The sequence below is a fragment of the Rhizophagus irregularis genome, chromosome 21, assembly GCF_026210795.1.
Source record: "Rhizophagus irregularis chromosome 21, complete sequence".
NCBI lineage: Eukaryota > Fungi > Glomeromycota > Glomeromycetes > Glomerales > Glomeraceae > Rhizophagus > Rhizophagus irregularis.
Genome location: NC_089449.1, coordinates 1,697,863 through 1,725,797, shown reverse-complemented (window position 1 = coordinate 1,725,797; position 27,935 = coordinate 1,697,863). Strand labels below are relative to the sequence as shown.

Sequence of the window (27,935 nt, the reverse complement as noted above, 5' to 3'; positions counted from 1 at the left end):
ATTATTTGTAATTATTAAAACTTTGCATATATTATTTTATAAACTTTATTCATGATATAAATAACTTGTAATAATATATCTCTTTAAATAATTTATTAAAAATAAACCAGTTTAACTTCAATTAAATAATTACTAGGAAAATGGAAACCGTCTAAGTCCGTCGTACAAACCAGTATTACGCGATCTTGGTAAATTTCAGGGGTCATTAAGAAAAGTATCACATAATCTAGTGCTCCAGGGTCCAGACAAATATATGTGATATTTATAATATATTACAAATAATTAATCGTCTGTATTAATTAGACCAGATTTTCTAAAATGCAAATCTAATAAATTATTATATCGTTCAGCTTGTTCATTTGGTAATGCATGACCAGATCCTGTAAAAATAAAATAAAATAAAATAAATTATATAAATGAAAATTTAAGAAAATTATGTAAATATAAGATTACCTTCCCAACATTCAAAATCTGCATTTAATTGTTTTGCTAAATAGTGACTATTTGCTGGATTAATTAAGTTATCCAAAGTTCCTGTTATAACCAAAATCTAAAAAACGTTTTTTTGAAGTATTAGTCAAAGAAAATTAAAAAAAAAATCATGAAAAAAAATACCTGTGAAATATAACATTTAATGCGATGAAGACGACTAGGAGAACAATAATGACGGATACACGCAGCCATTTGACCAATTGCTCCTAATAAGGATTTGAAATTTAAGTAAAAACAATAATTTTTTTAAAGGAATGATTTAATTATTACCATTAACAGGTTGAATTCCACGTTTTGCTATTCGTTGACGATATGTCTATTTAATGTTTCATAATTAGCATATAAAGTGAGTACAATATACATAGAATATACTGTAAGTTGCATTTACCTCTAATATATGTTCTTCATTTGTTGCATGAGATGAACCTGGAGGAGCAGGAGCTCTTAACCATTCCTAAATAAATAACACCATATGAGTTCTATAAACTAAATAAGTTGAAAGAAGATTAGAGATGACATCTTACATTTGGAAATAACAATTTTACAACAATGTCAATTTTATCAAGTGGATTTCTAATAAACATTAATTTACTCAACGTAGTGACACATAACAACTATTTACATATAAAAGAACAATCAGTTTTCCAAGATCAATAGTCTTTTGGCTCTCATCAATTTTTTCTGTACATCATAAAGAAATTTTTTGTGCATATCAGATAACTCTCGATACATATTGGCTTTAATAGCTCAAAGAGTTTCCTCACGCGAATCATTAATTCAAACAAAAAATATACTTACCGGAGGTAATGTCATTCCTGGTGTTGTAGAAGTTAAACAGAGAGATTTAAAGTATTGTGGTTTGGCTAGCACCAATTCTTGTGAAATCATACCACCCATCGAAACACCAATTAGATGAATATTTTTTGTCCATCCTAAGTATTCACATAAATCGATTACATCATGTGCCATTTGACTTGTGCTAAGAATATTACATAAATGAATATGAACAAGATGATGATGATGTGAATATCACTAATTAAACTATAAAATTACCTATAGAATCCCGCCGGTGCGTCTTTAATATATAAAATGATTATGTTTATTTATCGTGTTGCAGTAAAAAAAAGACAATATTTTGTTTAGATTACCTGAATAACCAACACCACGATTATCAAAAACGCATACTTGGTAATCGGGATGATTTCCAAAATAGTTGATCTAACAAAGTTTGAATAATATTTATTTTCTTTAAATTCAAAAAAAAAAAATGTTTTTTTTAACAGAAAAAATTTACTTGATGATCCCAACTTTCTGCTGTATTATTTAGTCCTGTGTAAAATAGAATTGAGTTGTAATGAAAAGACTTATTTCTTGCCCATGATATGATTATGCAAACCTCAAATCGTAACATACCCATGATAAAAAGTAATTTATTTGGGCCAATTCCATGTATTTCATAATAAATTTTTATAGTATGTTTTAAATTAAAATAAGAACCCATTCCGAAACTTTTACCAACTTCACAATGACCACTTTCTACTATCGTAGTTGAAGATACATGTGGTTGTCTAATATCAGTGGTAGTGACGGTAACGTTAACAGCTGCTGCTGCTGTATCCGAAGAACTAATATTAGCCATATTAATAAACGGCGATAAGGAGAATTTGGGAATTCGATACCATATTTATATATCTTGTGTATTCCTTTTATAGCACAAAATTAGATAAGATCTGATATTTTAATTTTCGATACTATCTTGTGTTATGATGCCTTTTATAGAAAAGATCTGGCTAAACAAAATTCACACACTAATTTAACTAATTTAAATAATTATCGATGATCATTTCAAGTTTCTCCTGTTCGTAAAATGAGTAACATACCCGAAAAAATTCCTCAAAATATTGAAGAAGTTAAAAAACTTTTGGAAAATGACCACCGTATAAAAGTAGCTGGTAAAAGGTTCAGACTATCATATAAAAATAAAATATAACCATGCAAATTATCTAATTTCTTTAAATTAGGAGTGGATGTTGACGGAATTCTTCGTGGAAAAATTCTTGTAAAGAGTAAATTCTTATCTACTTTAGAAGATGGATTTGGCATGTATTTAAAATTTTATAATTCAAAATAAATTAAATAAATTCATCATTGAATTCCAATTAACATACTAGATCACAGGATTTTGTAGTGTAATTTTCGGTTGGGATATGCATGATAAGACATATACGGAAGAACTCGAGATATCAAACTGCGATAATGGTACAAATTCAAAACTTTTCCCTGTTTAAATTTTCTCATTGTAATGAATTTTTTTCGATTAGGCTACGCCGATATTGTTGCCAAGGTCGACATATCCACCTATCGTCGTATACCATGGGAGGATAATATTCCGTTTTTCCTGTTAACTTTTTATGATCCCACAACAAAAGAACCACTTTACGTATGCCCAAGAGGTCTTTTGAAAAATATCCTAAATAAATATGAAGAATTAGGTAATATTAGCGTTTCGGTGAATTTAACAAGCATATATTAACTTGAATTATCTTAGGTTTAAAACCAATGTGTGGCGCAGAATTCGAGTTTTTCAGTTTCAAAGGTATTATCATACAACAAATACTATATTATATAAAATGTTACGTATTTCTTTTTTTTTTGATTCTATAACGATATTATAATTATTATTGCTGTACAATAGAAACTCCTGAAACAATGGCTGCCAAACAATATAATTCACCAGTCCCACTTACGCAAGGAATGTTTGGTTATTGTAAGCAATCTATTCGAACAATACCTTTCTTTCACTTTATAAGAGTCGTTTCTTTTTTCTTATTTTACTTATGATTTTTTTAGCTTTGCTTCGACCAACTTCAAATCAAAACTTCTTTTACGATATATTTGATGAGCTGAAATCATTCAATGTAAATTTGGAAGCATTGCATACGGAAACAGGTCCGTTATGGATTTAAAAATGATTCGAATAAACGTTATTGATATTATTTATAAGCAAGCAACTTTTAATTTAAAATTAAATCTACTGAATTAGGTCCCGGTGTATATGAAGCTGCGCTTGCATATTCACCGGCGATGGATATGGCAGATTCGGCTACGCTGTTTAAATTAGCTATAAAACAAATTGGTATTCTTCGACATGGAATTATGTCATGTTTTATGGCCAAACCACATGCTGATTTGCCAGGATGTTCAGGGCATTTACATTTTTCACTTAAAAGTATAGAAACAGGAGAAAATATATTTGCCAAGAAAGATAGTAGCGTTGAATGTAAAAATTCATTTGCGGAAAATGGATCAAGTAATCCAAAGGAATGGAAAGATACTAAATTTATGAGCGATACTATGAAACATTTTTTGGCAGGTATTCTTGTCGGATTACCAAGTATTATGCCTTTCTTAGCACCAACTGTTAATAGTTATAAAAGATTAGTGGAAAATTATTGGGCACCTATAAATGTTTCATGGGGTCTTGAAAATCGAACTGCAGCTATTAGAGTAATTTCCCCACCAACATCATCAGCATCAGCAACTAGAATTGAAATGAGAGTTTCAGGTGCTGATATTAATCCATATCTTGCAATTTCAGCTACTTTAGCGTGTGGATTATACGGAATTGAAAATAAGTTACCAATATTAATGCCACCTTTATCGCATGTAAATAAAGAAATTATTACCCCAGAAGAAAAAATGAATCTATTAGCTCAACATCAAGAAAAACGTTTAGCTAAGAATTTACAAGAAGCCACTCATACGATGATGGCTAAGGATTCTATAGCTAGGAAAGTATTAGGTGATAGATTCGTTGATCATTTTGGTAAAACTAGATTACATGAATGGAAACTATGGGAAACAACCGTTACAAATTGGGAAATCAAACGTTATTTTGAAACTGTTTAAATTTAAGTAATTGAATTCAACGCGTTAATATATACAATAAACTAATAATGATGACTACATATTGTAAGTTTATGCAGATTTAAACATCATCGTAATTTTATGTATTGAAAATTGTCCAACAGTAACGATAATAAGATCTAATAATATGTAATACTAAATAAGTTCTTTCCACTAAAAAATTGAAATTATCATTAAAGAATACCATTTGCGGATTTGAATTATAATATCAAATAATATCCAATATATATATACGAACCCTTATTATATTAGCAATATCAAGAGGACTTGTTGAAATGAAATTTTGCGAATTATCTTTGAGGAATAGTCGAAGCTGATTCTGAAAAAAATATAGCCACATTTGTTTGTATTATTAGAAATAAAATTGTTTGTTATCATCAATTAATTTGAATTATTAATGGACGTTCTCCGACAAAATATTTTTTTTTTTTGGATCTGTCTCATAGTGAATAAATGTCAAAACTTCATCCTCTTCTGTGGGTTCATTACCACTTTCTAAGCGACGTACAACCTTTCCTGGGATTGGCAGGTTAACCCCAATCATATAAATCATCTCCCGAAGTGTTTCTGTCGAGAATCGATCTTCACAATCTTCTATAATCTTAATTTTCCAAAAGAATTTAATAAGCAGGAAGTCTAGAAAAAATACAACTATTAAAGAATCCAATTACCAATTCTAGTTCAGCAATGCTTTGTGGTCTCAAATTGATAATTTGTAATTTCTCGGATTTGGTTAAATTATACTTCTTGAGTTCAAACAAAACCGACTCAATTTGTTCAGGTGTTTGAGTTCTTGCTGGTGATTGTAGTGATGTTAAATTTTGTATAACCTTAAATTTGTGAATATAAAACCTTATTTTAAGTAAGAAATAAAAATTTAAACGAATAACTAAAATTAATTTTACCTCAAATTGAATGGTCTTTAGATTTTCTGCAAATTTGATTTGTGGGTTAATTCGAACTTGTTCTTTTTGTTTCTCATCTAATTCACGAAGTAGCGCCAATACTTCATGGTTCGAAAGCTGTGCATTTCTCTTTTCAATGATCTTTGAGCGTGAAGAAATTCTCGTAAAGGTAAGAGATTTTACATCAGTGAGCTTTGCACAATACAAAAAAATATATAATTTACCTGCATTTTTAAATCAGATGCGTGCCTTGTCATTGTTTATGCGATAAAAAGCAATATTTAAGTCACGTGTTAAGTGACACTCTATTTACCACGTGATTAACTTCAATACCTTGTTTCGTCATACGCGTCTGTTGACGCCAGTTATGCGTTGTTACGTCTACGCCTGTTACTTTACTCGCTCATTCAAAAATAGAGACCATGCCAAATAAAAAAGAATCTTGGATGTTTCCAACACTAACTGACTCAGAAATAGTTTATTTCTTCGATACCCTTAAAGTTGGTATATCATTAGCTGACCATGACCTAAAGAGACCTGCTTCTGAACGTATATGTGATCTTTATGCAAAAGTTCTGGAAGAGACTACCGGAGGAGTTTTTGAACAAGTTGATGTGATGGCGTTACAGTCTATGCAAGAAATCCTGCAGGAGATATATTCCTTAGATGTGGGTTTATAGCTATTTGTTGTTCTTTTGCTTGTTTCAATGTTAATCGTTTTATATCATCAATTATAAGTACCAAGACATATACGCTGTACAAATGAACGCAATGGCTTTTTACATAAAAATGTAAGTGAGATGTTAACTGTATATTAGGCTTTTTTTTAACTCTAGAAAATCATTTTTTACATCATTAAAAGGAGAAAATTTATGCAAGTTGTGGGAATATCAGATTTCAACTTGGGAGATATAGTCAGGCCGGAACCACAAAGACTTCGTATGATTCTCAGTGGAATAATTAATTATATGAAGTTCCGTGAAGATCAGATAAAAATATTGGTAAAAATGGATGAAGATGTTGTGAGTATTTCTTCTAAGATTACCGTATAGCACTGACTAATAAGCGGTTTAAGAACCTTAATTCTGGTAGAATTAGGCTAATTCGGGCCAATTTGACATGTTCCATGCAAATACCTCTTAGTTAGTGCTATATAATATAAAATAGGTTTCATTTCAAAATTTTGACAATTAAATAATTTTTATTAAGGAATCTCTTGAAGCTAAAAATGAAGAATTGGAAAATGGTTATCATAATCTAAATGCAAGACTTAACGCTTTAAAGTAAGGGTATAAATTAAAGTCTTACCCAATTTTCTTAACAATGATTAAATAAACAAGCATTCATAATAAGATTGCAGCGCAAAGAACAAGAACCGGAAGTAAAGCGATACAAGCAGGACAATGAAAATCTTATGAGTAAAATGCGTGAATTAAAAAAAAAGCAGACAGGGTTACTGTCCGAGATTGATAGTCTAAAAGCTTCCAGAGTGGAGTGGACCGATAAAATCGTATGCGTTCTATAGTTTATAAATTTAAAAGTAAGCCCGCAATAATATAATTTTATTTTTTATTCAGAATAATTCACAATTTCTACATGTGACAGCCAAACAAAATCTTGAGAGTTTAAAAAGTCGAATAGTGTTGCATCCGGAAAAATTAAAACAGGTTTGCTAACAATAAGTTAATTAGTAAGACTTTAGATAAAATATCCGTAAATATGTCGCGTCTCTTTTAATAGACTGTCGAAGAAATGAATAATAATCTATCTAAGGAAAGAGAAGATCTGACAGCGGCCGAAAAATCTATTCGTGACACAAATGCAAAGCTTGATATGCTTAAAGTTGTAGAGGACGTAAGTGTTATTGTCGTAAATAGTTACTGTAATATTAATACTAAAAAAACTTAAAAAATAATTAATATACAGGAAATCAGAGCTTGTAACAAAATTTTGGATGAAGTTCTAAAACAAAGGAATAATTGTGATAAAGCTTTTAAAGAACTAAGAGAATTACAGGAAGATGTTGAGACAAAACGGCAGATTTTACGTGAAATCGAGAAGAAAGAACAGGTTCATTTAATGATTTTGCAAATTAACTTCAGAAAAAGTAATTTTAATAAATTGTGCTTCATATCTCCTTTTTGTATTTAAGTTATTAACTCGTCAAAAACAAAGTTTGGAAGAAAGACTCAAACGTCAACGGGATAAACATAAACAAAGAGTAGAAGAATCAGAAAATAGACTTGTGACCCTGCAGAAAGATTACGAAAAAATTCAAGAAGAAATGAAAGAATATGAATTAAAAGCAGCAGAAGAAAAGAGATCGCATGATGAGATACAAGAAAAGGTAATGTGGATTTTTTATCAGAACTTGTTATTAAACACTGTAATCACATATCTAAATCGATATTATCTATATTATCTGTAGATCATTAATAAGATTCAATGCTGGGAAAAAGAAAAAGCCGTCATAGAATCTCAATATAAGGCCCTTACGGATAAAATAGATAGTTACGAACAAGAACTTCTCTTAACCATAAAATGCCATAAATTTTATTAATAAAAACTAAAATGAAGATTTCCAGACTAAGTAATCAATTGTCAACAATTTCGTTTATTTAATAAATCTATTGAATTTGTTGTGACTGTTGTGGATTTTGATTTTGTAGTTGTTGTGGCTCATCATTTAGAAAATCTAAAGCAAGATCAGTCCATTTTTTGTTCTCTGATTTAAGTTGTTCCGGTAATAAATTATTAACTGTAAAAGGTTAATAAAGACAAATAAATAAATAATATTTCGAAAAAAAAAATTAACACGATTTATTTACAGTCATCATTATCTTCAGTTAAAGGAGGTTGATGCTTCAAAGGTACAGCAATTTCTATTGAAATTTGAAATTGTAACGTTGGATTGAAATTTAATTTGGATAAAACTAAAACGAATTAATTATTATGTAAAGAATACATACCATCATCAGGTAATTTATGGTTCTCCCAATTATCAATATGATCCAAGTGTCTAGTGTGTCTTAAATGAGCGTGATTAAAGCGTCCATCCTATTGAGGAAAAAAAAGAAAATTCATCTGGATATTATTAAAGAGCAAATGACAAGAATGCAAATATGTACCATTATTAAAGAAAAACTTAAAATGAAATGATCGAAAAAAAAAATTTCAGGAGGAAAATACCAGTAATGTTTTAATTGGATAACCAACAAAAAAAATATGGATCATCAATTATGACATCGACACAATCTTTTTCGACTTCTCGTCCACAAACAAAAACAATGGAGTTAAGAATTCGAGATAAAAATAGTAAGATTCATACTATTACAACGTTAAATGAACAAGCCTCATTCAAGGAATTAAAAGAAGAAATATCAAAACTAACAGGAGTTTTACTTCCGTACCAAGAACGTATGTTAAAGAAAAACTATATATTTATTTATTTATCCTAAAGCTTTATTGTTTTTTTTTATTTTTTTTTTATAAAAAAAAAAGTAAAAATAGGATATCCGCCACGAATATGTAAAGCTAAAAATGAAGACACTTTGGCTTCAGCTGGATTGTTGAACGGCGATATTATTATTCTAACCGAAATATCTTCAACAGAAGTAGTAAAGGGTACTCCAACAATATCAGCACCCGCACCCGCACCCGCACATGCTCTACATACACCTACAGTCCCTTCAACAGCTAGCAAGTCCAGTTCAAAAGATGTTATATCCATTCCTACGGAAAATGGATTTTTCATTTTAAGAGTATGATATGATTTAAGTTAATATGTATACTATTCGCTTAGAAATTGTTAACGAAATGTCATTGATTTATTAGGAAATGCCTGACGATAATTCATGTCTGTTTCGTGCTATTGGTGTGTATATAAGCTATTTGTAAATTTCAACCCAAATTAAAGGATTCTAATTTAATTATGATCTTATATTTTAGGGTAAGAATATTGGAAGATGAGTATTTACATAGTATATTATTTATATTGACATTTGACCTATAATATCATTATATAAGTTATGTATTGGATAGATCGACTGATACAGTACAACATTTGAGACAAAGTAATTTTTTTTTTTTTTAGTTTTACTATTAAAGTTAACATAAATCGAAATTAACTCGAATTAATCAATCCTAAAATATTTAGTTGTTATTGATCACATAAGGAAAAATCCCGACCATTTTTCAGATGTAGTTTTGGGGAAACCAAGAGAAGAATACTGTTCTTGGATTGCACGAAAAGATAGTTGGGGAGGTGCGATTGGTAAGAATTTTATTGTTAAAATTGATTGGTTCACTGTATTTTCTCGTGAATTAATAATTTCTTTTATATTTATGCAATCAGAACTTTCTATTTTTGCATCTCATTACAAAGTTGGTAAAGTTAATATTCATTTAATATTAGTAACCAGCACTTACTCTATCTAGATCTTATTGATATTATTTGATTTTATTGTATTTTAAGAAATTTGTAGTGTTGATGTAAGGAGTGGAAGAATTGATCGATTTGGTAGGTAAATTTAATCATAAAAATTATAATTATGCTAGAAAATTATATAAATTTTTATTTATTTCTCTATAGGTCAAGGGCAATATGATCAATATGTATTTGTAATTTACAGGTTCGTCAAATTTTATGAAAAATAAATTGTATCACAAAAATATAATAACTAATTAGATAATTCATTTTTTTAGTGGTATTCGTAAGTAAAAACGTTTTTCATATATTTACATTCTTTAGTCATCTCATTGATTTCCATACAAATCAAATAAATATATATAGATTATGATGCCATCGCTTTAACTCCAATACTTGATGCAGGCCAAGAATATGACCAAACAATTTTCAATATAACCGATGATGTAACTCTAAAAGCAGTATCAGCTGTTGCCAATAAGATGAAACAAGTAATTAATAATATAAATATATTTCAAGTACTTTATTGAACTTTATTCATTTGTTTATTTATTTATTATTTAGTTGCATAAATATACATATACAGCTGATTTTACTTTAAAATGCGGCCAATGTGGACATGGATTAAAAGGAGAAAAAGAAGCTGTACAACATGCTCAATCAACAGGTAAATTTGCGTTATATTACCCTATTTTTTCTAAAAGAAAATTTAACCTTATTAAATCAATATTTTCTCTTTACAAATACTGATCAGGACATACAAAGTTTGTTGAGTACGAGTAGTCCATCTAAAAACTTTATTGAATGGTATCAATGAATTTAATAATTGAACCTAACTATAATTAATATCTAATACTACAAATTCCCTTTTACCTGGTGATCACAACAAACCTGCTAAAATATATTTTATCATAAAAACTCTTTTGATAAAGCATTTATGTTTACAATAATTATAAAAGAATTATATTTGTAAATTTTTTTCCTAAAAATAATAAAATAATTCTGCTATTACTAGACAATTTTAAAAAAATAGGCATTTTAGTAAAGTTTACGATTTTTTATTTTTTATTTTACAGAATTTATTTAGACTATATTAATACAGTGTATCATGCCGAATTTCTTACCAAACAATCAGGATAATACAACTTATAAGGAGCTGGAAGGCGCTTTGCTAAGGCAGCACCACTTTGAAAAATGGCATATATTTAGGGGATGGTAAGGTTTGTGAATAATGCGATCATCACTCACAATTGTATTGTCCCCTTCCCGGTTACACTTACATAATATTTGTAAAATTTCTTGAGATTAGAATATAATTTTCATAGCAGTGAGTGTGAATTGGTAAAATTACATTGCTGATTTTTTCACGTCATTTCTAATTCTCCCGAATTTACACTTTAGATAATTCATGTCGAAATTTTGTGTAGAAAAGGATGCGGGTATAGCAATAGAGATAGGAAAGAAACAATTAGTTACTGAAATTTAAAGAGCAAAGAAATAACTTGATGCTACTGAATATATATCTCTTATTCGACTCACATACATAATAATATAGAGAAAATGGTATTTGGTATTTTACTTTTCGTGCGTATAACTTACCAGAGAATGAAATGATCTAAAATAGCTTTTGAATAACACAATAACCTTTGGAACTGACATGTATAGGAGAAGTGAGATTGCAGTTTATTAAAAGAACCGCTAGTCACGTAGTCCTATTGTCAAACGCACTGCCAAGAGAATTCTATTAACTAGAACTGTGTCTTGCCGGTTGTCATTAGTAAAAGGATGAATGAGAATAATAATTCGCTTGATCCTTTATTAAACACTTTTGCATGAGATTCCTTCTCTTTTAGAAAAAGTTGGTCATGATCAAATGACGACAGCCACAGGTCTGAAAGTACCATTATCGCCGTTTTCAAAATGGTGCGATCTTCAAAATAGCACAACAAAAAAACATTCGAATCACGAAAAATTGCAACCCACATTTCTTCTATTTAAAATTCAAATCTAGATACTTACAAGATGTTAAACTAAAGGAAACTAGAGTACCCACATTTTTTTTGTTGTAAAGGAATTCGCAGTGTTAACTATGAACTTCACAGAGTTCGCAAGAAATCGTGAAAATTCGTGGAAAATTCGTTTAGTAAGAGCACTTCTTTTGTAAATTCGAAGGAAGAAAATTGCTTTACACTTACAAAACTTAGACTTTAGTAAATAGAGGTTTTAAATTTTGCAACTGTAGTAGAAATTCGCAGTGTTTGTTGTGAGTTTTAAGAAAGTTCGCAAAAGTTCAAAAAATTTGAGAATTTTATTATGACACCACATGATTGAAGATCGCACCATTTGAAAATGGCGATAAACATCTCAAGATAATATGTCGCGTATGACGTTGTTATTTATACAGTATTATGTTCTTTATATCATATGTCAAATTTTTGATAGTTGCATACTGGAATATACACAAAATATTTTGAAAAGCATCGGTCTATATGATTGTCTCTAAGTTTAAACTGAAGTCCAAAAACAAACTAGCATTCAATAGATTATACAAAGAATGAATTATCTATCTAGCTCAATCACCTTCTATCAATATACATTAAAAAATCAACTTCAGAGTAGGTGTATAAATTAAAGCTCTCGCTTGCAACAAATTTGTCTATACAATAAAATTAAATAGTACTGAAAAATGTTTGTTATTTTTGCTTTAATAATAGTTAAACTCAACTTCTAATAAAGTCAATAAGTTTTGGAGGAGATAGAAGGATAGAAAAGGAGGATAATGTTCAAAAAGAATATAGATCTTTGATATATCAACATTTGCAAGAAGAAAAAAAACATTTAAGTATAATTCATCTCAAGGAACTATGAAAAGATAATGCTATAAATAAAAATTATGATGTAGAAGAAGAAAACAATATAATAGTGATGCAGATGATGATCTTGATATGGCAGAAAATAACAACAATTGTTTGATAATAGTGAAGATTTTGGCAATTATATGATACCAGTTTATGCATTTTTGGGACATATACTTTCTGGCCAAAAGTTTAAAACCATTTCTATATTTGCAAATTTATTAATAAATATATCACTAAAAAATGTGCTACACTAAAAAATGTAAATGTATAGTTAAATAATGTATTACTAAAGTTAAAAAATGTATAGTTAAAATAATGCATCACTAAAGTTATACTTAAAAGTGTAAATATATAGTTAAATTTGTGATCATGTTGTAAATTTTTGATTTATTTTCATGGTATTGCAACACAATTTTTATTTTACAATAGAAAATATTAGCTGAACAATTTGATATCATATGGCTGCATAGAAATTAACTTTATTTCTTTGGCCATTCTTTCATAATCTCTTAATTTTAATACACTAGTCTTTCAAATAAAAATGGTCTAAAAAGAATATTTTTGAGAGCATAGCATATTTCATGATGTTCAACAGTTTCATTTTCTCTGAATTTATGTTTATGGACTGTTATGTGATTTAGTAGATGGTGGGAATCAAGTTCCACAATCAGATGTCACAATATACCTTTTATGGAGGATGTCTAAAGTAAAGCAGAGTCACGTGACTTAACCAATTATTACAAGTCACAAGCCACGATGTCAAAAAAAATTTTTTTTTAAAAAAAACCATAAAAATTTTGCAAAAAAAATCACGAAATTTTCAACGAAAAAGCAAATTTTTCTTTAGAAAAACTATTGAAATTTCAAAAAATACTATGAAAAAAAAATGAAAAAAACCAAATTTCAAAAAAATAAACAACCAAATTTTCACGAATATTTTATTATAATTATTTAAATTGTATGATAATAGGATTTAAAGAGACTTCTAATGTAGAAATAAAAGCCTCTGTTCTCTCAGCATTACTCCTTCTTCAACATTTCAGTATCTATATATCACGGACTCTTTCAGTTAATTCAAATACAGTAAGTTTTTGACCTTTGGCTTTTTTTTGTTATTCCATTTGTACAAACTCTATCACTAATTCATGATATTCATATACTTTAAACCTGTTTTTCTCAAATATTTTCTGAAATATTCTCCATACATCAGTAGTTAATAATTTCATGTTTCTATACATATGTTTGTAAAAAATATGTTTGCATGGTAACAAGTATCGATTGTGAAACAAATAGTAACAATTAAGTGAAGTCAAACCCAGTGTACCTTTACTTTTCTCCAATCTATCCATTACGGTACAGGCCTCTTTAATAAGTAGATATTGAAATGATAAGGGCCAAGGGGAATTTATGAATCTTCTCGATAATATCCTTTTCTACATCATAAGCTGATACTTTTTGACACAAAAGTTGAAGATGGCACTTTTGGAATCAGATTGTTTTTTACAATGATATTATGGACAGCACCTAAGATGAATGAATAAACAAAAAGTGAGTATCTGAGTAAGTTGATAAGAGTAAATTGGCAAACGTTACATAGAAAATTCATGTTAGTATATAATTACCTTTAATATGGAAAAAAAGAAAAAAAAATTGCAAATTTTATAGATTCAAGCATCAAAATAAGAGGTTGAAGGATGGAAAAAACAACAAAAAAGTAGAATTTTACCAATTAAACCATGTAAGGACAATGTTTTCCTTTTCAATTTACTGTGGTAAGATTATAATGGATTTGTGGAGGTGACTTGCAAATGTTAGTGCGCCTACAATGCCTATTGTTGTGTATTTCTTATGTAATTCCTTCTAATATAATTCTGAATAGTAGGAACAGAACAGTTGTTAATAGCTTCTTGGATCAGTTTTCACAACCGATCTTTGTCCTTTTATGCATTACCACGATCATAACATCACAGGTTTTTTTTTCATGAATTTTCAACATCTACATCCGCATAACATGTACAACATAAAGTAATACTTCATACTCTTGCTCACCGGCATTTACACCAGGAAAAACGATTTTAACACTTTTAAATTCAACACTGCTTTGATCAGATAGGATGTAGCGGGAAGTCTAATGGCAATAGCTGCAAATTTTTTTTAAAGCTTCTGCAACAGTATCACTATTCTCACTGCTTACAAAAAAATGCACACCTATATTTCAGTATCCGTAAGTATTACGAATGTACAGTGTAAATAGACGCCAATCATATCTATTTGTTTTATAAGTGGAATCAATTAGAGTCAACCATCCATGATTCTCAAGTTTCTCAAGTTGCTCGAGATGTGCAAAAACAATGCCCTTAGTAGATCATTGGTGGACATACTAAATTTCAACTTGATATCCCTGCTCTTTTAAATATAATACTGATTGTGAAATATCTAACTTTAAATTAGAATTGCCAACGAGATGAACTTTCATAGGTCCACGAACTTTATACTTAATATTCGTTACTTCCTTGCACTTCAATTCTTGTGCACTTGCACCAAGATCTAATTCAATTGTTACATATTCTTTAATGGCAGCAGTAATTGCCAAAGGCAAATAATTTTTGACTGCTTCTTTTTCCACTAAAGTTCAAATAACTTAAGAACGTTTAAGCCTATTGACATCTAACAATGAGTGTGTATGGTTGGAAGAGTCTTTATAACGTCCAACTTTAACTATTTTCAATGAGATTAACTATTCAACTTTAATTTTGGCATGACATAATCCAGATGATCTTGTCTTCGTTATTCAGCATTTTTCATTAGAAATATTTTCTTTTTGTCGTGTACTAGAGTCTCGATGCTTTGTAAAATGGCAGGTAAAAATCTTCCAAAAGTTTCTATTTACTTGTTTATATGAAGTCTATTGTGTCCATATATTTGAAACTAATGGCCACCAATTTTCATCAAAATCCTTCATTTGAACTTCCAAAGAGCAATTTACATCAAAAAGGAAATTCTGCTTTTCTTTTGAAGTGATATTTGTCATTTGCGCAGCAACTAAAGTGGTAGCAGAAGTATTAACCAAAAAGACAGACATGATAACAAAAAAGACAAAAAATGTTTTAACTTAACTATTAATTTATAAGTTTAATATTAGTAAAAAGAAAAAGAACTAAATAAAAAAAACTTTTACAAAAAAAACAAAAAAAAATATTTACAATATTTTTTTTGAAATACGTGAACTTAATATGAAAATAGTATGATGCTATTCATAAAACGAACAAAAGGACGAGGAAAAAGATTTACATGATTTGTAAATCCTAAGGCTTAAAAGAAAGAAAGAGCCTGAAAAAAAATTTTTTTTAAAAAAAATAAATAAATAAACAGCCATATGGCGGTGCAAATATGTGGCATATCACATGACTCTGCTCTGCTTTAGACATCCTCCTTTTATGGTAATAGTATATCATTTATAATAAATAATATATAATTTGTTTATTAAGAAGCTTTTTTTGCAATTATCTCACTATTTAAAAGTCCAATTTTAATGAATTTTTTTTTGTTTTATAGAGTATAAAGAGAGCTATAAAATAAAAAAAAGTTTATGCAAATTGAATTATTGGATAGTGAAATAATTGTATTCTAATATATATGTAATATATACCATATTTTGCGATAAGTAAGCATCCCCCGAAAGTAAGCACTCCTGGCCAGAATTATGGCGATTTTGGCTAAAATTATGAGGATCTTGACTGGCATCAAATGCAAAAAAATGGGTGCTTATATATCACAAAATACAGTAGTAGTAATTTATTTGTTAATAAGCGTGGTAAAAAAATAATTCATCCTACACATCTATCATCATATCTTACATATATCGGGTACTCAAAATGTAGAAAATCATACACAAATAATACACATATCATACACATATCGGGTACTTATATATATAGTATACCTATCAGGTACCTGATATATGTATGATATATATATTAGTACCCGATATGTGTATGATATGTGTATTATTTGTGTATGATTTTCTACATTTTAAGTACCCAATATGTGTAAGATATGTGTAGGATAAATCATTTTTTTACCAGTGAAGCTTTTTTGCAATTATTTCATATCACTATCTAGTAGTCCAATTTCAATGAATTTTTATTTTATTTTATAAAGCATAAATGGGGCCACAAAACAAAAAAAAATTTATGCAAATTGGATTATTAGATAGCAGACTAATTGTATTATAATATATATATTATATATTATATATATTTTTTTAGCCAATCAGAATTCAATCACATGGTGGGTAGGAGGGGTTAGGTCTCTAATTGAGCATAATCACGTAATTTCTGGCACGCTCCTAAGTTTATCATCTGTTTACTTATTTTACTATTTGATTGATTTATTGAATTGTTTTTTATGATTTTTTATCAATTTTTTTAAATATATAATTTATAAACTGTTACTTTAAAAGCAACGGTTTATTAGCAAAAGAGATATTTATTTTCAAATTTTTATTTATAGCAGTTTTTTTTATAAAAACATTAGTTTCTTAAAAAATTTATATTTATTATACAGTACTATTAGCAGCAGAGAGGGTGGGCAGACCAATTTATTTTAACCTGGAATCCCAAGAATGATAGTTTTCGAAATAAGCATTTTGGGCCCTCCCTTCTACTAAAATGATTACTTATTAATTTCGTCGTTCTAGGGCTCTTTAAATATAGTTCTAGTATATCAATAAAATTAGTATTCTTAGAACGTATTCTAGCTCCTCTCTTTCAATAAAATTACTAATTTGTTTCTTATCTTTGCACGCCTTCCTGATTATAATCCTAACATAATAAAAATTTACACTTAGTAGAAAGTATGTGCAGACTGTGTTATTTTCGCCTGAAAACCTCAAGAATGATAGTTGACTAATAATGTGCTCCAGCCCCTCTTACTTATCAAAAATACTAATTTGTTTTCTTGTCTTTGTGTACCTTCCTGATTATAATTTTGTCATAATAAAATTTTACACCTAACAGTAAATCCTTAAGTGAAAAAAAAAAACAATGGGATGTAAAAATGTCTCTTATGGCCTGTCAGTGAAATTTTTTCTTAAAATGTTAGTCTATTAAGCCTTCTAATAAATAGCCGGATGAATATATTTAAATCTCACCTCTAGAGCAAACATATATATCCTCTTATAGCCTCCTAATCCGCATACTATAATAGTAGCACTTGCTAAGAGAAAAAATATAGTAGGAATATGAGTAAGCCCTTTAGGATGAAGCAAATATGGATGCTATATTTTTTTGATCCTAGCCTCTTCTAACATTTCTGCCATCCTAGCATTATTCTGAAGCCTATTAATATATTGGGTCACATAGTATCCACTAGCATGCTTTCTGCAGAGGTCGAGTTCAGAGCTTGTTGGCTTGCCACAAACCTTACAAGGAATGCGGGGTTTAGCTTTCCAATGCTCAAAACACCCTTCAGGCTGATGATAAGTCTGCCCACAGACGTATCCAGTCATGAGTAAATAATTGCAATAATATTCGCCTATCATGGTAATAAGAAATAAATATTTTATTTTAAACAAAAGTTTTTGCTATATTAATACAAACATTCAAAATGATTAACTATAAAGATATCGAATTGGCATTAGTTGAGATAATCAAAGTAATATATAGCCAAGGCACAAAAAAATATGATAAAATGGGATTGTCATATATAGGCTATTTGAAAACAATGCAACGTAAAAGAGATCCAGATGATCATTACAGATATGTAGCAAAGCAGCGAGCTCCAAATGAGAAAGTTTATAATGAAAGAATGGCAGATTTCGAAGACTGGTATAATGAAGAAGTGTATCAGAGTCTTGAAAAGTTATACAAATTATATCTCTTATTAACGAACCAAGAAGAGGTTGTGCAAAAAAAATCTATAGAAGAAGTAAATGAAATGCTTAAACTTCATGACTTAGAAATCTAATTTGCAAATACCCATCGAAATGGTAATTGTACATCCTTTACGATTTTAAGCTTCTCTCTTACAAAGGATCTTTTCGGGCCATTGTCCTCATCATCTATTAGCCAGTACAAAACTGGCTGATTTTTTTGCACTAGAGATTCACGAATATGATAAATTTGGAAAGACCAATTACAATCAGTTGCACATCGTCTCCCATCTTCTAATTCACCAGGATTAAGCAAATATCTTACTAAGACATCATGGGATAATCTAGGCTCATCAAACCCAATAGGTCCTTCTCGTGACTTGGAAGCTTTAGCAAAGACATGTTCTTTTTTTCGAGCTTCAGCAGGAGAAATACCCAAAAGTCGAGTTACAGAATTGTCAAGCTCTACAAGAAAAATTGGAAGGTTTTTTACCCAAGCTCAATAGCGCTCAGTAGGAGGTAATCTCATTTCAACACTATTTTGAATAAAGAATGCCCATTCTTGAAGTATACGATTAAATCTCTCAACAATACCCATAGATTCTTAGAATTAGCTAGTTGAATTTGGATACCATGTTTGTTTATTAGTATAATAACATTATCTTGAAATTCTACGCCCCCATCTACCATTAAAACTTTAACTTTAGACCAGATAATTAGGCATATTCGGGAGTTAAAAAGTTTCACAAATCCTTTAGCCACACTAGCAGAATCACGTCTAGTTAAAGGATAGATCCATTTAGTGCAGGTAGCAATATCTACACAATTAAGTGCAAATTTATAAGTTTTATTTCCAATTCGATTATAAGGCATATAGCATAAATCAGCTTGAATAACTTCCATAGGTACGGTAATATTATTAAAAGATACTTGTGAAATATATTTAGGCCGAGGCTTATGAATCTGATACAAAGCCTGTTTGTTAAGCCAATTTTTTATTATGGCCAAAGTAAACACATATCTAGCTCTTTTACAAGCAGTTTGCATTTTTTCAGCAGTCTGATAATATTCCTCAAGTTTGTAATAAAGTTTTTGGAAAGCAAGATCCCGATCTAAGTCTTGTACTTTCTGAAAATCGATATAAATAACTGGTTCTCCCATTCTAATTTTTATAATTACGAAAAAAAAGTTAGCATCTATAAAGTCAGATTCTATTCATTAGCTAAAGAGCTTTTTTCCTTACACTTTTGCCTAGCTTCTATTTCCTTCTGCAGATTTAGTGGAGTGTCAAACCTTAATCGGATTGCAAGAAGATCATCTTTCAGCCTAGTGAGATCAAATACAATAAATTCACCTCTTCAAAGGTAGCTATTAATAACCATGGATGCATTTTTCACATCATCAGTATAACGACCAACTATCTTGGACACATCTTATTGGCTACCACCACCGTTATACATTACTAGATGGGAGATATTCTCACAAATGAATGTAGGGACTTTATGGTATTTTTGGATTACATATATACTTGAAATATTTTGATGATGTCCATTCCCAAAAAATTGGCTAATTCAATTCTATATATGTTCAGAGACTAAGCATAGATCCTCAAAAATAATTAGTGTGCTTCTTTTAGGTGAGAATGCTTTTGTATTAGGAATTCTTTCGGGTGGAATGTACCTGAAACTAATATCCTCATAGAAAGGCGCTTTTGGATCATTTGAAATCATATTATATATATACCTCACATATCCCCATTTTGGCTTATCAGGATGATACCCACAAACAATTAGATCATCACATTTAATGTAGCGAGACCCACCTTCCAGTCCTTCCTCCCCTCTTTGCACATATTCATCCTTATCACCAATAACAAGATTTCCAAGTAAATTAGTCTTACCTGAACCACTTTTTCCAGTAACTAACTTGCTAAAAGTCCATGTCATCGTCGGATGGCCAATATTTCAGGATGATTCATGCTTTGTGACTTCATCCATATCCAAAAGACGAAGTTTCATAAGTGGTAGTCCTGTCTTTTGGTTCTTCTGTGTATTGGATCAGGAATCCATAACTCTGATTTTTATTTAAGAGTATTTTATAGTTCGAAATATTTTTTTCTTCATTGTAAGGTGAGTTGGAAGAGTATAGGTGAGAGAGTATATGCCATAGAAAGTATATGATTAGTAATACTATTATGAAGATGATTGCATGCTGAAAAAAAAAGGAATTAGTTTCACCTGCTTCTGATCCAGTAATAAAGCACAAGTGGGGTAATGCTAAAGTAGTATTGAAGATATCAGTTCCTCCAATTACCTGCGAGATCTCAAAAGAATCAGGACTAGTTTTTTTTTCAAAACTGGCTAAGTATTTTTTTATACGAGTATTGGCCTCATGAAGGAGGGAATCTTTCTCTGATAATGCCTTTTCTAGGCGAGCATTGGCATCTTGAAGATGGTGGTCTTTTTCTGATATTACTTTTTGCAACACTTCCAATATATCTTCCTTAGCAAGTTTTTTATCAAGTTCCATTACTTTATCTTTGAACTCGAGCTCACAGACAATACTTCTTAAATTATCATAAAGCCAATCTGGTAACTTTGGCATTTCTACTGGCTTTTCCATCATTCCTCCCATTACATCCAAATCATAATATGTACGCTCTAGATCTATGTCCTCCAACTTACCTTCCAATTCACGTATTTTAACTTCAAGAAAAAGAATCTGGACCTTGTCAGCGAACGAAGCTTTCTGGGCCAAAGTTGTCTCTCTCTCTAGTATTTTAATATTGGATTTGAGCGATTTGATTTCAGCAGAATATTTGGCTTTAAGCTCAGTATTAGCTGTATTCAGCCGACTAAACTTATTGTTAAAGTCTGAACAGATACGATTAAAATCCTTCACTTGCTCTAAATATATGTCCTGCAGGTCTTTATAATCATTAGTAATATCAGAAGCAGTTTTGATACTACCACGCAATGCTTTCTCAAGTTTTGATTCGCGGATGCTACCAAGCTAATGACCTGAAGGGATGTGTTTACCTAGTGAACCTTCAACTGTCCCTCTATTCTCGATATCTCTTAAAGTATGTACATTGGGCATATTTTTTCGGCTTAGTCATTAGTATAGTAAAAATTTATGAGCAAAATTTCTGGATCAAATGAACTGAGTGTATCGAATACATTGAATACACCGAATGCACTGAATGTACCGAATATATACTGAATAAACTGAATCTATCAAAAATTAATTAGTAATACCGAATATTTATTAAATGTATACCAAAAAACTACTGAAAATATATCGATTACATATCAATTATTTTTTGAAAATATATTTTTTCTAATTATTTGTAAAAAAAATGATTCAGTATTTACGCTCAGATGTGACCCATCTATCAGCTGAAGATATTCAAGATATTATTAAAGCTAAAAATTCAATGAAACGGGCATCAGAAGTTATGGCTAACAAATATAAAATATTAACACGGTGGGTATATCAAATTTGGAGAGATGCTTACCCACCAATAGACCCTAAAGACATAAAATCATTATCAGAAGAACCTGGTTCGACTCAGTAAGCAGATCCTGTAGAATGCAATATTATTTCTGGGAGTAAGATAAAAAAGACCGGAGGAAAGAAACCTAAGTCCAAGTCTATTCACATATCTAATACTAAGGATTTATGTGAAAATGAAAATGGAATACCAGGGGCAAAAAAAGAAATTATTTCGTCTACTGAATTCTCTGAAGATGTCTTGGATTTATATAAGAAAACTGATAATACTTTAGAAGGAATTAAAGCAAGAGGTCGTCCTCTTATTACCAAATAGTTATTCGTCCTATTCAATCTGACTGCGTAAACTATTATAATATCCTATAATTTCCAAATTTGATTGAATGCTAGAAAATAATGCCTTTTCGAGCTCTCTCATACAAATTGCCATATTCTTATAGTTCATGCAGTTTACGCACTTTTTTTTAAGTCCTTTTCACCAGTCAGGTTAGAAGAATTGGTGGATGTTTGGTCCTGCTCCTCTTTTGGCGGATCTTTGACTACTGGAGCCTTGCTAAAAGTTGGGATAATATATGTCTTTCCATGATCCTCTATGTGAAACTGATTTTTAGTCAGATCAGAAATACCTTTGACTTTTCAAATTCCTGTCATACCTAACCATAGCATTGGCTTGGGCTTACCATTATCAACATACGCATAATTTCCAATAATAGTGATGATTGGATTTCCTTTCATGTCCTTTAGAGTGACTGCTACATTTATATACCATCCCAGTGCTTCAGAAATATGTTCAGAATTACCTTTTACAGCGAATTTGGAAGGCTTATCAACTTTCCATCCAAGTTCTTCAGCAGTAGCTAAATTAAATCCATCAAATTCACTTCCGTTATCTAAAAAAGATTCAGAAATTGGTAAGTCATTTATACTAGCATTTAAGTATTATAGGGATGAAAACTACTCATCTTTCTTTGACTTCTCCTCCTGAGCCTTTCAAGATAGACACATTTTGCGCATTGCCAGTGAAAGTTTTGGCAATAGCTCGTTATACGTTTCAGGCTGGCTGGATTCTGAAGACAATTTTTCATTTACTAGTGACTGTTTTTTTTTCTGGTGCATAATACCACCCATTTTCTACTTTATCATAACCATCTTCCTCATTATCTGAATCTGGAGGCATATATTGGGGCTGTGTAAATGGAAGTTGAGGATAGTAATATTGAGTAAAATTAGATTTAGCTACAGGATTTAACCTTGGGCAATTGTTTTTCTTATGCCCTTTCTGTCCGCAATTACTGCAATAAAAAGGCTTTCGAGATTGATCATTAAGTGATATCGTACCAAACTTAGATGTCATCTGACCAATTTCATCTATTTTTGATTCTAATCTATCGATTCTAGATGATTGCAACTTTTCTGGCTTTTGCGGTTTAGGAGGTGGCCCATAAGCTTTTGCGACCACTCTCATTATTTCTTCCCTAGTAAGTGTATCAGGGAAATAATTAGCGCTTTCATATGTATCAAGAATCTGTTCCATATCTTTAGGAGGAACTGGTGGAGGTATCTTTTTAGTTTGCTGGGCCATTTGTAATTGAAAATCAGCTTTTTGTTTTTCTAATAAAGACTGGTATTCAGTTTTTTGCTGTGCTAGTGCATTCTGGATTGCTTTTTGCATATCTTCTAAAGATATTCCATGCTGTTGTGAGGCTGAAACAGGTGGAAGTTCATATATTTGCCGAGATGCTCGATTAGATACTAGCAGATCAGATATTCTATTTCTTTTATGTCTAGCTATTCGGCGTAATTCTATCTCATAAAGCTTTTTAGCTAATTCATCTAATGACAAATGCTCACCAATATCTTCAGCTTTTTCAAGCCATAAAAGTGGTAAAGCATCTAAGAACTTTTTACGTAATTCTTCAGGTCTATAGTTGGCTCGTCTACCTATTCATAATATTTTTCTATATAATTCATCTATAGTCATGTCTCCCTTTCTGATTGTTCTATACATCAAATCCCGAAGTTCCTCTTCTACTGTAGGGAAATGAGTTTTTAGCCACCATACGGCTTGACCAAATCGAATACCAGCTACAACTAAGGTTGCTTGTCTAAACCTCTTCAAAATCCTATGATTAGTTTTGTCAAAATTTTACTATAGATTTATTATAGTTTCGGCAGAGTTTTGGCAGTTTCGGCATTTATAATAAGTTTCGGCAGTTTCGCCTTTCTCTAGAGTTTCGCCAGTTTTTTAATATAACTTTAATATAGTTTCGGCAGAATTTCGCTTTTCAGCGAAACGCCATCTTGCCTAAACCCCTAGGTTTCGGCAAGCAACCTTAGCTACAACTACTGTATTTCCAGCATTAGCATTTGGTGCATTTACAGGAGCATTAGTAGGACAGCTACCTGCTATACGTCAGTCTTCATTCCAAGCATCTTCTACAGCTCTTAACTTGACTATTGCATTTCCTGGTTGGCCAACAGTCTCATTTAATGCATTAGCTCCTATCTGTATTGCAGTTCGCTCATTTACTGCAACTAAGTTAGTCTGCCCTGTATTATTGAGTAAGTTAGTTAGCTCCCAATTCTGCTTTATAGTAATCTCATCATCAAACCATTTTAAAGTCCTTCCTCTCATACAGGCTCTTAAATGTCCTATTGCATTATCTCTTCCTGTTGGAGGACCTGCTGCATTATCATTTGGATCTATTCCCCGATTCTGCAAGTCTAGTCTAAGTTACGCAAGAAAGTCTGGGATACTATCATCCCAGTCAAAATATGGATGAGGTATTCCTGCCATGTTTACTTGATTAAGTGGATTATTCTGAAGCGCCAAAATTTGTCCCTGCAAATTTAAATTATTCTGTTGCTCTGCTTGGGTTTTATTTTTCCATTTCTCGTATCGCTCATAGAGCCTATCACGATTAAATTCTAACAGACCTATATTCTCTCTACTTCGCTATAAGTGATGGGCATTTCGCTGATACAGCAATTGTAAGGCAAATTTTTCCTGTAGCAATATACCAATACAGGTTTGCTTTCCTGTTATATTGTCTAACATTCTATTTACTTAATTTCGAGCATTGGTCTGCAACTGATAAAGGTCAGCAATAACCATTTGTTCCACTCCTTCAGCATTTTGCCTTTGTATAATTTCATTATCACGCTCAGCCTCTGCATCATATCGCCTTCGTTGCTTACGGACTAAATCCTGATGCAAATTATTCTCTTTTTGGCGAATCTGCCTTGTTGCCCTTTTTATTTGATCAGCTAAGATTTCTCTACCTATTGTTGTACTATTCAGATAACCATCTATAGCATTTGCTAGCTCTATAATGGTAGCCATTTCTAAGTTAATATTAGGATTATATAAGTCTGGAGAATTCCCTCGTTCTGGCAAATTTTTTCGTGATAAGATGGTTCTGATTCGACATCGTAATTTCTCTACCTGTTCCTTAGAATCTACTAACTGATTTTCTATACTAGAAATATGTTTTTCATTATTACAAATATCCTTCTTAGCTTGATATAGTTGCTTTTTTAGGCTGGAGATTTCAGATTTTAATTCTACTATCTCTTCTTTTGAAGCATTTTCAAGACGCTCTATCTCTCTATTGAGATCTTGAATTTCTTGCTCACATCGGACATAATCCCATTCCAGTTGATTAATTCATTTCTCATTCTGGCGATTAGTATCAACTTCTATCTGCAATTTACTACGAAGATGATAGTTCTCTTCTTCCAACTCAGCTTTATGTTCTTCACATGTTCTTCTTCGCCTTGGGTGAGATCTGCAAAATGACATTCTTTTTTTCGTGATTATAAAAGAGAATGGGAGGAGAACCTCTTGGATCAATTTATATCAATCCTTAGAAAGTGCATGATCTTAACCAAGATCTGGGTTAAGGACTAATCTGGAAAATTTGGCAGGTGATACATGAAATGTATAGCGCCTTCAACCAATTTTACTAGGCGATCATATATGCAGATTATTTAGCATAAAAAATTATACATTGCGCCTTTAGCTAAATGATATTAATCTTCAATAGTCTATAATTAATATATTTCTCAGTCGTTAAACGAATGTGATTTTTGTACCATCTTTCAATCTTAATGCAGGCTGATTAAGATGGTCTATAGATGGTAATAAGTTATTTTGTTTAGCATACCAAGATGAGATAATTATTTTACTTGTAATCTCTTGCTCTGAACGCCTTTGGCTAGGACTTGATGATTGATAAGAAGTTGGTAAAATCATTTCTTGTCTAGTAGGTAAAATATAAGCTGGCTCGAAATTTGGAGCATTTGGCATAGTATCTTTTGCTTTAGATTGTGCATAATTTTCATAGCTAGCCGTAAAATTTCCATCAATATCATATGATACCGATGCCAATTTATCCTTTTCTGAATGTAGAGTAGATTGGGATAAAAGCTCTAGCTGAAGACGATTAATTTTAGCCTCTTCTTGTAATATGTATTGTTTATATTGCCAGATCTGAAATTCCCTTGTATCAATAGATTTGAGAATTTCATTTCTTCTTGCATGTTCATTCGAAATAGTATTTCCAGAAATACATCTCTTCAAGTGGTTATCTCCATAGCGATCCTCAAAAAGACTATTTGCAGGTGTGAAAACTAAGGAGTTACATACACTGCAATATATATAATTGGTTGGACGATTATGAATCCTATCATCTACATATAGCTTTCTATACATTGTAATATATCCATTCTTAGAAAGGATTCTTGGGTTCTCTTCTAGTATTTTCCTAAATGGATCACAAATACGAGAACACCACATTTCTGGTGTTTCATGATCATGTCTTTCTGCTAAAGGCAATATTGCAACAATAATTCTTATATATTCTTCAGAGCTTCCAACACTATTGTGTGCATGAATTAACTTGGAATAGGCTTTACTATCTAAATCCATATTAGCGTTTTAGTAGATTATAACAGAATATAACGATTTTATTGATTTATAGTTTATAGCCGATTTTGACTGATTAGAGATATTATACTCTAATAAATATCAGATTCATTTTTATAAGCAACTTTATCGATTTGTAGCCGATTTGAGAGACTACACACTACTAAACTCAAATTCATTTTTATTCGATTATAGGGATTTATATAGGGTCATATCCCTTCGGATTTTATATTTACATGCATATGCACAGCGCTTTCGGCTAAATCAGTTTGGCATAATGTACTGTATTCCTATAAAAAATTTTTCATAAAAATGATCACGTTCCTGTGTTTCTTTGGAATAAAAACTAGAAAATTGATCATTCATCGGAGTTTTTTCCAGAATTTTTTTCATAGGGTATATCGTATCACATGTATCACCTAGCTCCACTGCCAGTTCCTCGATAGTTCTAGAAGTGTTCCAGGAGCTGGCGAGTTTTCATAAATCACAAGATGATCGGCCAATCAGATCTGATTTTTCTTGATTATCATTTCATTGATCAAAATGTGCAAAAAATATATGGGTTAGTACGCACTTGACATTTATATAACAAACACGAAAATTTCCATATAAATCTTACTTTTCCGACATGTTTCAGTGTTCACTACAAGGTTGCAAAGATAAATGGCAAAAAATTACCAAAATAATATAATGCATTTGTCTGACAATATTATAATACCATGAATATTGCTAATATTTTTATTATTATACGTACAGCGCACACATACATCAATATTATAAGTAATTATATTAACATAAAAGCACAATACTGTTAATTTCAAGTCAACATTTGAATTTGTGTGATTAAACTCTAACTATCGGTACACGAATTTTTTTAGGTGACGAATTCGACTTTTGACAATACAAGTGACCAGAGGATGACAATAATGGTTTAGATGAATTCATAGTTACAATGGTGGATCTTATCCTTTCCTACATAATAAAAATAATTAGTGATTAAACTGCAAAGCAACTT

At 30.7% G+C, this 27,935-nt stretch overlaps 13 protein-coding genes across 13 annotated transcripts; 5 read left to right on the top strand and 8 right to left on the bottom strand.

Moving 5' to 3' along the window:
• Window positions 1–7: 7 nt before the first annotated feature.
• Window positions 8–2,131, bottom strand: OCT59_013847 (uncharacterized protein; the record flags this gene model as incomplete). The annotated part of the gene is made up of 11 exons (XM_025321950.2): window positions 8–380; window positions 454–550; window positions 616–698; window positions 763–808; window positions 881–946; window positions 1,017–1,106; window positions 1,291–1,471; window positions 1,546–1,567; window positions 1,641–1,710; window positions 1,787–1,821; window positions 1,906–2,131. The coding sequence occupies 11 exons, from the start codon at window positions 2,129–2,131 to the stop codon at window positions 283–285; spliced, it is 1,014 nt and encodes a 337-aa protein (XP_025167545.2). The 3' UTR covers window positions 8–282.
• A 228-nt stretch (window positions 2,132–2,359) lies between these two features.
• Window positions 2,360–4,798, top strand: OCT59_013846 (uncharacterized protein; the record flags this gene model as incomplete). The annotated part of the gene is made up of 8 exons (XM_025333990.2): window positions 2,360–2,444; window positions 2,514–2,591; window positions 2,671–2,751; window positions 2,814–2,984; window positions 3,041–3,088; window positions 3,188–3,259; window positions 3,343–3,441; window positions 3,536–4,798. The coding sequence occupies 8 exons, from the start codon at window positions 2,360–2,362 to the stop codon at window positions 4,399–4,401; spliced, it is 1,500 nt and encodes a 499-aa protein (XP_025167546.1). The 3' UTR covers window positions 4,402–4,798.
• Window positions 4,164–5,586, bottom strand: OCT59_013845 (uncharacterized protein). The gene is made up of 5 exons (XM_025323654.2): window positions 5,549–5,586; window positions 5,325–5,465; window positions 5,091–5,249; window positions 4,658–5,020; window positions 4,164–4,572 (listed from the first exon to the last, which is right to left on the bottom strand). The coding sequence occupies exons 1-4, from the start codon at window positions 5,579–5,581 to the stop codon at window positions 4,814–4,816; spliced, it is 540 nt and encodes a 179-aa protein (XP_025167547.2). The 5' UTR covers window positions 5,582–5,586; the 3' UTR covers window positions 4,164–4,572; window positions 4,658–4,813.
• A 92-nt stretch (window positions 5,587–5,678) lies between these two features.
• OCT59_013844 (uncharacterized protein) lies at window positions 5,679–7,968 on the top strand. The gene is made up of 10 exons (XM_066141778.1): window positions 5,679–5,992; window positions 6,063–6,115; window positions 6,187–6,346; window positions 6,534–6,607; window positions 6,678–6,834; window positions 6,902–6,991; window positions 7,065–7,178; window positions 7,251–7,394; window positions 7,477–7,671; window positions 7,753–7,968. Exons 1-10 carry the CDS (start codon window positions 5,747–5,749, stop codon window positions 7,882–7,884), a joined length of 1,365 nt encoding a protein of 454 aa, XP_066001878.1. The 5' UTR covers window positions 5,679–5,746; the 3' UTR covers window positions 7,885–7,968.
• On the bottom strand, window positions 7,798–8,533 carry OCT59_013843 (uncharacterized protein). Its single transcript, XM_066141777.1, has 4 exons — window positions 8,453–8,533; window positions 8,294–8,381; window positions 8,153–8,206; window positions 7,798–8,082 (listed from the first exon to the last, which is right to left on the bottom strand). The coding sequence occupies exons 1-4, from the start codon at window positions 8,453–8,455 to the stop codon at window positions 7,952–7,954; spliced, it is 276 nt and encodes a 91-aa protein (XP_066001877.1). The 5' UTR covers window positions 8,456–8,533; the 3' UTR covers window positions 7,798–7,951.
• On the top strand, window positions 8,142–10,775 carry OCT59_013842 (uncharacterized protein). The gene is made up of 14 exons (XM_066141776.1): window positions 8,142–8,194; window positions 8,285–8,741; window positions 8,826–9,085; window positions 9,159–9,202; window positions 9,273–9,293; window positions 9,366–9,397; window positions 9,481–9,597; window positions 9,679–9,711; window positions 9,799–9,843; window positions 9,916–9,955; window positions 10,029–10,036; window positions 10,117–10,241; window positions 10,315–10,417; window positions 10,505–10,775. The coding sequence occupies exons 2-14, from the start codon at window positions 8,564–8,566 to the stop codon at window positions 10,531–10,533; spliced, it is 1,035 nt and encodes a 344-aa protein (XP_066001876.1). The 5' UTR covers window positions 8,142–8,194; window positions 8,285–8,563; the 3' UTR covers window positions 10,534–10,775.
• Window positions 10,776–10,856: 81 nt separating this feature from the next.
• Window positions 10,857–11,409, bottom strand: OCT59_013841 (uncharacterized protein; the record flags this gene model as incomplete). The annotated part of the gene is made up of 4 exons (XM_066141775.1): window positions 10,857–10,935; window positions 11,031–11,048; window positions 11,102–11,145; window positions 11,350–11,409. 4 exons carry the CDS (start codon window positions 11,407–11,409, stop codon window positions 10,857–10,859), a joined length of 201 nt encoding a protein of 66 aa, XP_066001875.1.
• A 6,806-nt stretch (window positions 11,410–18,215) lies between these two features.
• On the top strand, window positions 18,216–18,575 carry OCT59_013840 (uncharacterized protein; the record flags this gene model as incomplete). Its single annotated transcript, XM_066141774.1, has 1 exon — window positions 18,216–18,575. The coding sequence occupies one exon, from the start codon at window positions 18,216–18,218 to the stop codon at window positions 18,573–18,575; it is 360 nt and encodes a 119-aa protein (XP_066001874.1).
• Window positions 18,576–20,057: 1,482 nt separating this feature from the next.
• Window positions 20,058–20,426, bottom strand: OCT59_013839 (uncharacterized protein; the record flags this gene model as incomplete). The annotated part of the gene is made up of 1 exon (XM_066141773.1): window positions 20,058–20,426. The coding sequence occupies one exon, from the start codon at window positions 20,424–20,426 to the stop codon at window positions 20,058–20,060; it is 369 nt and encodes a 122-aa protein (XP_066001873.1).
• Window positions 20,427–20,469: 43 nt separating this feature from the next.
• On the bottom strand, window positions 20,470–21,579 carry OCT59_013838 (uncharacterized protein; the record flags this gene model as incomplete). Its single annotated transcript, XM_066141772.1, has 3 exons — window positions 20,470–20,525; window positions 20,718–21,458; window positions 21,519–21,579. The coding sequence occupies 3 exons, from the start codon at window positions 21,577–21,579 to the stop codon at window positions 20,470–20,472; spliced, it is 858 nt and encodes a 285-aa protein (XP_066001872.1).
• Window positions 21,580–21,838: 259 nt separating this feature from the next.
• On the top strand, window positions 21,839–22,309 carry OCT59_013837 (uncharacterized protein; the record flags this gene model as incomplete). Its single annotated transcript, XM_066141771.1, has 2 exons — window positions 21,839–22,043; window positions 22,188–22,309. The coding sequence occupies 2 exons, from the start codon at window positions 21,839–21,841 to the stop codon at window positions 22,307–22,309; spliced, it is 327 nt and encodes a 108-aa protein (XP_066001871.1).
• A 134-nt stretch (window positions 22,310–22,443) lies between these two features.
• Window positions 22,444–24,790, bottom strand: OCT59_013836 (uncharacterized protein; the record flags this gene model as incomplete). The annotated part of the gene is made up of 6 exons (XM_066141770.1): window positions 22,444–22,583; window positions 22,647–22,883; window positions 23,083–23,930; window positions 24,000–24,098; window positions 24,444–24,678; window positions 24,751–24,790. The coding sequence occupies 6 exons, from the start codon at window positions 24,788–24,790 to the stop codon at window positions 22,444–22,446; spliced, it is 1,599 nt and encodes a 532-aa protein (XP_066001870.1).
• Window positions 24,791–26,065: 1,275 nt separating this feature from the next.
• Window positions 26,066–26,923, bottom strand: OCT59_013835 (uncharacterized protein; the record flags this gene model as incomplete). Its single annotated transcript, XM_066141768.1, has 1 exon — window positions 26,066–26,923. One exon carries the CDS (start codon window positions 26,921–26,923, stop codon window positions 26,066–26,068), a length of 858 nt encoding a protein of 285 aa, XP_066001869.1.
• Window positions 26,924–27,935: the final 1,012 nt, after the last annotated feature.